General features: G+C 51.6%; 1 protein-coding gene across 1 annotated transcript in view; it reads right to left on the bottom strand.

Annotated features, from left to right (window-relative positions):
• Positions 1-2,735: 2,735 nt before the first annotated feature.
• The window catches only part of LOC122544777 (protein C1orf43 homolog), a 14,019-nt gene continuing 4,497 nt past the window's right edge, over positions 2,736-12,257 (bottom strand). The window contains exons 2-6 of the mRNA XM_043684103.1: positions 11,218-11,319; positions 10,011-10,128; positions 9,275-9,328; positions 5,224-5,390; positions 2,736-2,928 (exon numbers count right to left, since the gene is read on the bottom strand). Of these exons, the coding sequence (XP_043540038.1) occupies positions 2,866-2,928; positions 5,224-5,390; positions 9,275-9,328; positions 10,011-10,128; positions 11,218-11,319 (504 nt within the window). The 3' untranslated portion in view covers positions 2,736-2,865. The remainder of the gene's footprint in view (positions 2,929-5,223; positions 5,391-9,274; positions 9,329-10,010; positions 10,129-11,217; positions 11,320-12,257) is intronic.

Below are 12,257 nucleotides of genomic sequence, written 5' to 3'. Positions count from 1 at the left end.
AGTTGGTAGTAACTGCTAATTTGACTCTTACGGGTCACTTTCAGATTGAAGTTAAATATGTACTGGTTACAAACTAAACAACCTGTACAAAATGTTTAAAAAAAAAAATCAACTTGGCAACGAAGTCACTAAAATAAATAACTTCACACACACACAAAAAACAGACAAGGGGACAAAAACTGAGAAGGGGTCAGTCAATGCAGGACTGAGGGTGTTGCACTTAAATGCACGCAGTATACAAAACAAGGTAAGGGGGTTTGTGGCACAGATTGAAAACCGGCAGGTATGATGGCGTCAGTGAGATGCAGCTGCAAAGGGATCAGTGCAGGGATAAATATCCAAGGGTACACGTCCTATCGAAAGGACGGGTAGGTGGGTTGCTGCGTTAGGAAAAAAAAATGAAATAAAGAATCGACAGCAAGATGTGCTGTAGAGTCGGAAGGTGTAGTTCCCAGCTGAGGAATCACAAAGGGTAAAGAGCCTGATGGGGGGGGGGCGGGGGGGGGGGTGCGTAGACGGTGGCACAGTGGTTAGCACTGCTGCCTCACAGCGCCAGAGACCCAGGTTCAATTCCCGCCTCAGGCGACTGTCTGTGTGGAGTTTGCACATTCTCCCCGTGTCTGCATGGGTTTCCTCCGGGTGCTCCGGTTTCCCCCCCCCCCCCAGTCCAAAAATGTCCAGGTTAGGTGAATTGGCCGTGCTAAATTGCCTGTAGTGTTAGGTAAGGGGTAAATGTAGGGGTATGGGTGGGTCGGGCTTCGGCGGGTCGGTGTGGACTTGTTGGGCCGAAGGGCCCGTTCCCGCACTGCAAGTAATCTAATCTAAGTCTCCGAGCTGTAGTTAGGACGTGGGGATGAAAATAAACCAGGAGGTGGAAACTCTTACAATATCGACGGGGGAACCTCAATACGCAGGTGGAGAAATCAGGCAGTGGATCTCAAGAAAAGTAATTTGAGAGATGTCAGAGAGGGTTCGTTTTGGAGCAGCTGGCGATTGAGCCGATGAGGGAATAGGCAACGCTGGATTTGGTGTGGTGTAATAGAGGGAGAAGGTGAGGACGGCAGACGCTGGAGATCAGAGTCGAGAGAGTGGTGCTGGAAAAGCACAGAGGGTCAGGCAGCGCCCGAGGAGCAGGAGAGTCGATCTTTCGGGCATAAGCTCTTCATCAGGAATGAGGCTTGTGGGCTGGAGGGGGTGGGAAGCTGAGAGATAAGTGGGGGGAGAGAGAAGGTCGCTGAGTTTTTTTTGGGGGGATTAGATTCCCTACAACGTGGAAACAGGCCCTTCGGCCCAACAAGTCCACACCGACCCTCTGGACTAATGCACCTAACACAATGGGCTATTTTTAGAATGGCCAGTTCAGCCTGACCTGCACATCTTTGGACTGTGGGAGGAAACCAGAGCACCCGGAGGAAACCCACGCAGACACGGGGGTGGGGGGGGAATGTCTGCGTGGAGTTTGCACAGTCACCCGAGGCTGGAATCAAACCTGCGTCCCGAGCGCTGTGAGGCAGCAGTGCTAACCACTGAGCCACCGGTGTGTTCAGAGCAGATTTGATTTGAGCGCTGAAGGAACCGCTAGCGGGTAGTGACTGTAATATGGTCAAATTCACCCTGCACGCCTGAGAGGGAGAAGCTGGAATCAGATGTAACAGTATTACAATCGAGGAAAAGGTAACTTACAAAAAGATGAGGGGGCGGGAGACCCTAACAGAGAAGGTGGTGGAGCAGCAACTGTAGGAGTTTCTGCGATGTCATGGTAGAGGCACAGCAGGGATTCATCCCAAGGAAGGCGGAACATATTTATGGGGAGGGGGGAGGATGAGACAACTATGACTGACAGGGGAAGTCAAGGACGAGCATTAAAGCAGCAGCACATATGGTAGCGAAGGTTATTGGGAAGCCTTGAAAAAAACAGCAGGGGATAACGGATACAAAAAAGCAAGGGGGGAGATGGTGAAATCGAAGAGTTATATTTTAAAAATTACTTGCGTTTTTTGTTAGGTATGTAGGAGAGAGGTAAGAGTGAATGCCGGACCACAGGATAACAAGGCTGGAGAAATTGTAGTGAGGAACTGAATAGGTACTTTGCATCGGTTTTCACAGTGCAAGACGGAGTGACATACCAGAACTTCGAGAGGTCGGGGGGAGGAGCAGGGAGCAGAGGGGAGTGTAGTGGCCAGCGCTGAGGAGAAGGTGCTGGGGAAAGCCAAAAGGTCTGAAGGTGGCTAAATCACCTGGACCAGGTGGGCTACAGCCCTGAAGGAGACGGCAGAGGAAACCTTTCGGGAATCTCTGGGAGTCAGGGAGGGACCCAGAGGACTGGAAATAGCAAATACAACACTTCAGTTTATAGGGAGGGAGGGAGGGGAGGCAGAAAATAGGAAACCGTAGGCCAGTTAGCCGGACCTCGGTCATTGGAAAGGTTTTAGTGGCCACGGGGTTTGTAAAGTGCTGTCGGGAGTCGTCACTGTGGTGCATCTTGTAGATGGTACACACTGCTTCGACTCAGCGTGGTGGAGGAGGGAGTGAATGCGGGGAGGGGGGGGGGGGGGGGTGCTTTGTCCCTGGATGGAAGAGAGTTCCCTGAGGGTATTACAGCTATATTCATCTGAACAAGTGGAGACTATCCCACAAGACAGCAAAGAGAATCACTGAGTCTAGCTGTCCACTGGGAGTCTCTACACCACACTGCTGCGCAGTGGTTTAAGGTGGCACCTCACCCCTACCTTCTCCAGGGGGCAATGAGGACCAGGCAATTGTGACTGTGCTTGCCAGTGTTAGTGACAACCTTTGAAACAGTCCAAGCCGGAGTGCCGAGTGTCGTAGCAGGATTGGGTTTAGCTGACTGTAACAGAAGTTAACTCACATAGCAGTCAGCTCGTTGACAGCGTGCTGATACTTGAGATACTCGACTTTCCCGAAGAACTGCAACAGAAACAAACAAGGTAACGGGAACAAGGCGAGAGGACGGTCACCCGACAGAGCCAGAATCGGAATATTTCTGTCAAACGTTCGGTGGAAACACGCAAATGTAACTCACCTGTTCACCACATCCCCGATGTCCTTCCTGGGGACCGACTCACCTTCCACACGCCAACAATTCACACACACACCACCGCCCCCTGCAGGTTCTCTTCCAAGGTCGCCCTCCCCACCAATAGTCACACACAGGCAGGCACACGCATGCACACGCAAACAGGCACGTGCGCACATCAGCCCTTCCCCTTCCCCCCCCCCCATCCCAACTTGGAAACGCAAAGTTCGTTCAGGGTCAGAATTCTACAACTCCCTTCCTAACATACCACACTGGGCGGGGCAGGGGGGACTGCAGCACTTCAAGATGGCACCCCCCCCACCTCCTCAAGGTAGGGGTGAGGGCAAGGGGGTGGGGTGAGTAGGAAAGAGACACCAGAGGCTGGGTTCAAACCCGGGTCCCTGATGCTGTGAGGCAGCAGTGCTAACCACTGAGCTGCAGTGTGATAACATACAAGGACACACATCATACAATATAGTGGCTCAGTGGTTAGCACTGCTGCCTTGTAGCACCAGGGTCCCAGGTTTGATTCCAGCCTCGGGGCGACTGTCTGTGTGAGTTTGCACATTTTCCCCGTGTCTGCGTGGATTTCCTCCGGGTGCTCCGGTTTCCTCCCATAGTCCAAAGATGTGCAGGTTAGGGTGGATTGGCCGTGCTAAATTGTCCCATAATGCCCAGGGACGTGCAGGTAAGGGTGGATTGACCATAGGAAGTATTGGGTTACAGGGATGGGGTTGGGTGGGATGCTCTTCAGAGCGCTGGCTTGGACTCGATGGGTCAAATGGCCTGCTTCCACACTGTCGGGATTCTGTGACATGTAGTCACACTGCACGCAAAAGGAAATATTTCACTGTACTTAGGTACATGTGGCAATGATAAAAATCGAATCAAGTGAAAATGGGAGGGGGGGGGTCAATATGAAAGATGCCGAAAGGGCTTGACAGGGGAAGAGTGCTGAAAGGGCTTCCACCAAGTTCGTTCAGGGTCAGAATTCTACAACTCCCTTCCTAACATACCACACTGGGCGGGGCAGGTGGGGGGACTGCAGCACTTCAAGATGGCACCCTCCTCCTCTCCCCTCCCCCCCCCCCCTCAAGGTAGGGGTGAGGGCAAGGGGGTGGGGTGAGTAGGAAAGAGACACCAGAGGCTGGCTTCAAACCCGGGTCCCTGATGCTGTGAGGCAGCAGTGCTAACCACTGAGCTGCAGTGTGATCATAACATACAAGGACACACATCATACAATATGGTGGCTCAGTGGTTAGCACTGCTGCCTTGTAGCACCAGGGTCCCAGGTTTGATTCCAGCCTCGGGGCGACTGTCCGTGTGGAGTTTGCACATTTTCCCCCGTGTCTGCGTGGATTTCCTCCGGGTGTTCCGGTTTCCTCCCATAGTCCAAAGATGTGCAGGTTAGGGTGGATTGGCCGTGCTAAATTGTCCCATAATGCCCAGGTTAGGGTGGATTGACCATGGTAAATTGTCCCGTAGTGTCCAGGAATGTGCAGGTTAGGGTGGATTGGCCATGCTAAATTGTCCCATAATGCCCAGGGATGTGCAGGTTAGGGTGGATTGACCATAGGAAGTATTGGGTTACAGGGATGCTCTTCAGAGCGCTGGCTTGGACTCGATGGGTCAAACGGCCTGCTTCCACACTGACGGGATTCTGTGACATGCAGTCACACTGCACGCAAAAGGAAATCTTTCACTGTACTTAGGTACATGTGGCAATAATAAAAATCGAATCAAGTGGGGAGGGGAGGGGACAATGTGAAAGATGCCGAAAGGGCTTGACAGGGGAAGAGTGCTGAAAGGGCTTCCACCCCTTCCTCAGATGGCATGGAAATCTACAGCTGAAGGAGGGAGGGGCCATCGTTTCAGGAAAAAAAAAGGGAGGGGGAAATTCCATCTCCGGGAGTCTAGAGAACTGGCTCCTGTAGAGTGCTGGAGATTTCTGACTGACGAGGGAACGGGAGAGAGATGGGGGGGGGGGGGAGCACAGTCAGGAAAGTGTGGCCGAGACCACAATCCGGTCAGCCACGATTGCATCGAACGACGGGGAGGGGCCGAATGGCCTGCTGCCGTACCTCACTGGATGCGACGCACACAACGAGCGGCAATGCCCCATGCCACATAGCAGAGGATGGCCGTTCGGCCCCACGTGCCTGCCGTCCCGGCAGCGGGGCACTTACCGCTGTGCCGTGGCGTGCTGACTCGTAGCCATCGATGAGCTTGTCGATGAGATTCTTACGGACCCCTCTGAACGGCGTGTTGCCCTCCCGTAGCTCCATCAGAAAGTTCCGGAAACTCTTCCCGGTCAGGTATTTGACGAAATCGGTGCCCTCGCCGGTGGGGAGATCTGCAGGGACGGCACACAGCGAAGGTTGGCACAACATAGTGTTGCCTGCAGGAGACCATTCAGCCCACCAATTCTATACTGGGGCTCCCTGAGGAATCCTGCATGCCGCTCTTTCTCCTGTAAGACACCTCCCCAGCCGTCTCGGAATTTTTAAGAATTCCCTGCTCCACAAATCCTCCTCATCCCTCTCTCGATGACTGACCCCCACCCCAGGCTGGGGGGGGAACGGTTACTCCCTGTTCTCTCGATGCGTTTTGAACTCCTCGATTCATTCATTCAGTCTCCCCGTTAACCTCCTCCGCTCCGATCCCCAGCTTCGACCCGTAACTCCTTCCCCAGCACCACTGTGCACGCAAAATGCTGGCAGGCCAGGTTACGAGGGAAGTGCAGGTGGAGTTAAAAGAGAAAAAAAGACTGCCTCCCTTTCCAAGAACATTGAGAGTAAAAAGGAAAGCGACTGTTTCCAAACCAAAAAAGATCAGTGGAAAGGAATACAGTTTTGTTTTTTTTAAAAAAAAAGTGACTTGATACTCATGGTAAGCGCTGTTTACACAGCTGCTTCCTCGAGGCAGCCTGGGTTACAGACAGGCAGGAGCCAGGGCCTATGAACAAATGGAGCTTTGGCCTACAACAGAGGACTATGGACTACTGACCAGAAGCCTCCTGCCTGCCAAACCTGGCTCCTGAGCAGCTGAACAGCTTGTGGGAGGACGGGGAGGGGGCAGGGGGCTGAATGTTTTGAACCTCTGAAGAGGAAACAGTTTTTGTTCTGTACTAAAAAAATCTCAAAAGCTGCAGATTGCCAGCTTCGTTTTACTCTCATCTGTTGCTGTAAGCTGTGGGTGTCAACCTGTAGAGCCAGAGACTTTATAAGTGCAAAGAAGCCATTCCTGTATCTTCCAGGTGCAAGTGAAAGGAAGTATCTAGAGGAGGAGGATCAAGGAGCTGTACAACCTGACAGGCCAGAAGGACAGTGTTCAGGCATCCTGCGAACAGTCACGCGTGTGCTTTCCAGGTTAATAACCGGAACTGCACATAGCACACAAGAGGACACCTTAACTTGATGTCTGAACTGCTAGACCCTAGATCAAGGACTGAGCAATGAAGACAAACGTGCTAAACACCTTCTCAATCATCTACCCGTGCTGCAGTGAGTTAGCTTCAGGTGTACAGCATGGAAACAGACCCTTCAGTCTTTAATGAAGAGAGGTGTACTGTACCTTTAAGAGTTGAAAAGCTCGCAATGACTTAGAGAAGCACACAGTAGTGGAAACTTGAGAGTGTAACAGTTAGTTGAACAGCTAGCAGTACCTGGGTTGCTGGGAGATAAAATCAAATTCAGCTAATTGGTTTAAATTATGCCCCAGGATACTAAACTCCAAGCAAGTTTGACTTTAGTATTTTGATGATATTAAAACCAATGAACGTTTTGGGGCATAAATAGTAGACATTTTGAACAGTTACCCAGAGCGGCAAAGATCACTAACATAAACAGAACAATACAGACTGCCCGCAGAACTGCTCTCTTAAAGGTACCTTTATCTATCAAAGACCTGCAAAGCAGAATCTACAAGACGACAGACGAAAATCTACACACTACACTCGGCTAAGTTGACTGGTTTTGAAATGTGATTTTTTTTTTTTAAAAACAAAATCATAGTTGGGATTTTTTTAAAAAAATAAAAATAGGACCAGTATTGTAGAGGGGGGAAGGTCAAAGATAGGTTTAAGAGAAAGATTAGATATTAGATTAGATTACTTAGTGTAGAAACAGGCCCTTCAGCCCAACAAGTCCACACCGACCCTCTGAAGAGCAACCCATTCCCCTACATTTACCCCTGCACCTAACAACTACGGGCAATTTATCACAGCCAATTCCCTTACACTGCACATTTTTGGACTGTGGGAGGAAACAGAGCACCCGGAGGAAACCCACACAGACACGGGGAGAATGTACAAACTCCACACAGACAGTTGCCTGAGGTGGGAATCGAACCCGGGTCCTTGGCGCTGTGAGGCAGCAGTGCTAACCGCTGTGCCACCCACGCGGAGTTGTAAATAGTTGTTAATTATTCTCTGTTAGACTTAAGATAAAGTTAATTTTTACTTTGCATAGTGACTTTTGGGGATAGTTCTGTCTCTCGAATTTTAACAGATTAAGCATGGGGTGAATCTTTTCTGCGTTGCTGGTTTAAATGAACAGAGGGGTTTAACCTTGTGTCGTAACAGGTCCAAACCATCAATACCAACCAGATATTCTAACCTAACCTAGAGCCAATAGATGTACAGCAGGAAACGTTTAGCAGGTCAGACCGCATCCAAAGAGTAGGAAAGTCGGGACAAAGGGTTTCGGACTGAAACGTTGCCCTTCCTGCTCCTCCGATGCGGTCAGATCTGCTGCGCTTTGCCTACTACCCATCTATAGACTCTGGCTCCCAATATCCAAAATCCTCACCTTTGCCAGCACTTGACCCATCTCACTCCAAACCCTTCCTATTCATGTCCCCATCTGGATACCTTTTAAATGTTGTCATTGTACCTGCCTCCACCACTTCCTCTGGCAGCTCATTCCAAACACGCACCACATGCGGGCAGTCTGTATTATTCTGTTTATGTTGGCGACCTTTGCCACTCCGGGTAACTGTTCAAAAGGTCTAATATTTATGCCCCAAAACGTTCATTGGCTTGAATATTGTCAAAATACTAAATTCAAACTTGCTTGGAGTTGGTATCTTGGGGCATAATTTAAACTGATTAACCGAATTTGATTTGGTCTCCTCGCAACCCAGTTGTTCGACCAACTGTTACATTTTAAAGTTTTCGGTAGTCTGTGTGCTTCTAAGTCCTTGTGAGCTTTTCCCACTCTCTCAAAAAAAGGTACAGTACACCTTTACACCAGACCGAAGGTTACGGACCTCACTGCAACACGGGTAGATGAGGTGGGTGACAAGGTGTTTTGCACATTTACCTTCAGTGCTCAATCCTTGATCCAGGAGTTGGTACAGGGTATAGCAGTTGGATCATCAAGTTAAGGTCTCCTCTTGTGTGCTATGTGCAGTTCCGTTCATCCAGTTATTAACAGGGGAGCACATGCACAACCGTTCACAGGATGCCTGAACACTCTCCTTCTGGTTTGTCAGGTTGTACAGCTCCCTGATCCTCCTCCAGATGCTTTCACTTGCTCCTGGAAGGTACAGGAATGGCCAGTTTACACTCGTAAAGTCTTTGCCTCTACAGGTTAACAGCCACAGCTTGCTTGCGTGTAAAAGTTGTCCCTCAAGTCCCTTTTAAATCTTTTCCCCCTCTCAACTTAAATCTATGCTCTCTCGTTTTGGGCTCTCCCACCCCAGAGAAAATGCCCCCCCCCCACCTCATGATTTTATAAGCCTCTGTAAGGTCACCCCTCAGCCACCAGGGAAAATAGCTCCAGCCTCTCCCTATAGCCTCAAACCCTCCAACCCCGGCAACATCCTCGTAGATCTTTTCAGAAGCCTTGCACAACATCCTCCCTATAGCAGGGAGACCAGAATGCGGCAACGTGCTGCTGAGCGGCAGTGCCGGAGGGAACCACACGGGTTGTCCCAGTGACATCCCCCAACACGAGCACTGTGGCTACCCCTACACTTCATGGACAGCAACGGCTTTCAGGAGAGGGCTCACTCCACCACCCTCTCCCACGGCAAGGGCAGAGGGGCCACAATTGCTGGCCTCACCAGTGCCACCAATACGCCCAACATTAAAACAGACCGCCTGCCCTTCCTAGGCCAGGAGACGGGTGGGAACACCGTAACCGTGAGCACGGTGAGAGACAGCACGCAATGGCCTCAGCTAGGGATGGAGGAGGATGACGTTTCAGCTCAAGCTCAGTGTAACTGGCCACTCACCCACATGCCTGATAGCGTCCAGAGCCTTCATCCGGTATAGGTAGTTGTAGGGCCCTGCAAAAGATCATCCAGAGAAATGTCACGTCACATCACCTACACCGCAAACAACCGGCCAAAACAGCTTTGGCTCAAATTCCCCTTCAGTGCAACGCCAATTATTAACACTGGACACACCCAAATTACAAGGAGCTCAGATACAAATCACCCACAGCACAGGGTTAGATACAGGGTAAAGCTCCCACTACACTGCCCCCCCCCCCCCCCTCGCCCCACACCATCCCAGGAACAGGGACAACACGGGGTTAGGTACAGAGTAAAGCTCCCTCTACACTGTTTCCCCCCCCCCCCCCCTCCCAGGGACAGCACGTGGTTACAAACAGAGTAGGGCCCCCTCTACCCTGTCCCNGACAGCACGGGGTTAGATACAGAGTAAAGCTCCCTCTCCACTGTCCCCCCCATCTCAGGACAGGGACAGCATGGGGTTAGATACAGAGTAAAGTTCCCTCTACACTGTTTCCCCCCCCCCCCAAATCCCAGAGACAGGGACAGCACGGCGTTCAGTCTCCCCCTTCATTTCCCCCCTGTAAACCCCATCTCCTTGACCAGCTTTTGGGCGCCTCCTACTACAATCTCCTTATGGGATTGGAGGTCAGATCGTGGCTGCTACCGCGGAGAGGGTGTTGCTTTGCCGCACAAGAGGTGCTACATCAATGCGGGGGAGGTTTGCGGTCAGTACCTTGGTTTCCTGTCTCCTGTAGCTGCAGCAAGCGGGCGTCTCCTTCATCGAGAAGCTGAGGTTCATAGTCGAGATCCTGAACCTTCAGGAGACTCCGGTCGATTTCCTCTCTCAGATCCTGAGGGAGGGAAGAGATCAGCTCGACTGCGGAGCTCCCTTGATCATTCTTCCCCCCCACCTCATCGGATTCCCCACCACAATCAGAAACCTCTGCCTCACCTGCCTGAGCTCCAAGCACACCCCCAATCCTCAACTCACTCAAGTCCTGAATCCCCCCCCACCCCCCAAACCCTGTCAATATCCTCTCGCCGAAACCCAGTTACCCCAAACACTGCTCCCAGCGTGCTCCACTCCCAGCGTGCTCCACCCCCAGACCCTTCCCCCAACTCCAACAACCCCAAATACTCCCCAGCTCAAAACGTGGAGCCATGTGCCCATTCCCGTCAACCCCAATTGAAACACCACACAGTGCCCAAACTGCCCTCCACCTACCACACACCAACTGGTCGAGATTGGTCCGGGTAACGGGACCCACCGAAGGCGAGTCGGCATTGCTTTAATGGCCCGAGCGGTCTCGCTTTGCGCTGTAAAGTGCCTCAATGATACGAGGTCTTTCAGAACACTTTCAACTTTCCTCCCTTAGAAACAGAGTAAAGCTCCCTCTACACAGCTCCCCCCTGCCCAAGGCAGGGACAGCACGGGGATAGATACAGAGTAAAGCTCCCTCTACACAGCTCCCCCAGGCCAAGGGAGGGACAGCACGGGGATAGATACAGAGTAAAGCTCCCTCTACACAGCTCCCCCAGCCCAAGGCAGGGACAGCACGGGGATAGATACAGAGTAAAGCTCCCTCTACACAGCTCCCCCTGCCCCCAGCCCAAGGCAGGGACAGCACGGGGATAGATACAGAGTAAAGCTCCCTCCCCCTCCCCCATCCCAGGGACAGGGACAGCACGGGGTTAGATACAGGAGTAAAGCTTCCTCAACACTTTCCACCGCCACCCCCACCCCAGGAGGACATTCTAAGATTATCCAAAGGGATGGCGTAGCAACTGTCCCACTGCCTCCAGCCCTGAGACCCCACAGATTGGGGTTGGAATTGGCCAGGGAACACAGAGCCCATACCCCACCTGAACCAATTATCACGGTACCATTACTAACACCTTGGGTGGGGGGGGGGGAACAGAGACACAGAGACGGTACCAACCTTGGGTGCACTGTGGCCAATGGGGGCGTGAGGCCCGCGCCGGGACTTCATGGCAAACCTCATAATCTGGCGCTTGACAAAGATAAACAACAGCACAAACACCTGGAGGGCACAAGATCCCAGACACAGCCGTCAGTTTTGATTGGGAGGCAACACATTGCAATACGGGCATTTTCCAAGATTTCTTGCCAGAGGAGAAAGTGCTGGATGCCTTTAAAACCCATAAAGGGGATAAATCCCCGGGGCCTGCTCAGGTGTACCCGAGAACCCTGTGGGAAGCTTGGGAAGTGATTGCTGGGCCTCTTCTAGAGATATCTGTATCATCGATCGTCACAGGTGAGGTGCTGGAAAACTGGAGGTTGGCAAACGTGGTGCCACTGTTTAAGAAGGGCGGTAAGGACAAGCCAGGGAACTGTAGACCGGTGAGCCTGACCTCGGGTTGTTGGAGGGAATCTGGAGGGACAGGATGTACGGGTATTTGGAAAGGCAAGGACTGATTTGGGATAGAGGAGAGTCGACTTTTCGGGCATAAGCCCTTCTTCAGGAAGAAGGGCTTTGTCCGAAACGTCGATTCTCCTGCTCCTCGGATGCTGCCTGACCTGCTGTGTTTTTCCAGCACCACATTTTTCAGCACTGATTCGGGGCAGTCAACATGGCTTTGTGCGTGGGAAATCATGTCTCACAAACTTGATTGAGTTTTTTGAAGAAGTAACAAAGAGGATTGATGAGGGCAGAGCAGTAGATGTGATCTACATGGACTTCAGTAAGGTGTTTGACAAGGTTCCCCATGGGAGACTGGTGAGAAAGGTTCGATCTCTTGGAAGATAGGGAGCACTCGCCATTTGGATACAGAACTGGCTCAAAGGTAGAAGACAGAGGGTGGTGGTGGAGGGTTGTTTTTCAGACTGGAGGCCTGTGACCAGTGGAGTGCCACAAGGATCGGTGCTGGGCCCTCTACTTTTTGTCATTTACATAAATGATTTGGATGCGAGCATAAGAAGTACAGTTAGTAAGTTTGCAGATGACACCAAAATTGGAGG

This window comes from Chiloscyllium plagiosum, chromosome 51 (assembly GCF_004010195.1).
Source record: "Chiloscyllium plagiosum isolate BGI_BamShark_2017 chromosome 51, ASM401019v2, whole genome shotgun sequence".
Classification (NCBI taxonomy): Eukaryota; Metazoa; Chordata; class Chondrichthyes; order Orectolobiformes; family Hemiscylliidae; genus Chiloscyllium; species Chiloscyllium plagiosum.
The sequence above is the reverse complement of the archived record's forward strand: the minus strand, read 5'-3'. Positions and strand labels throughout refer to the sequence as shown.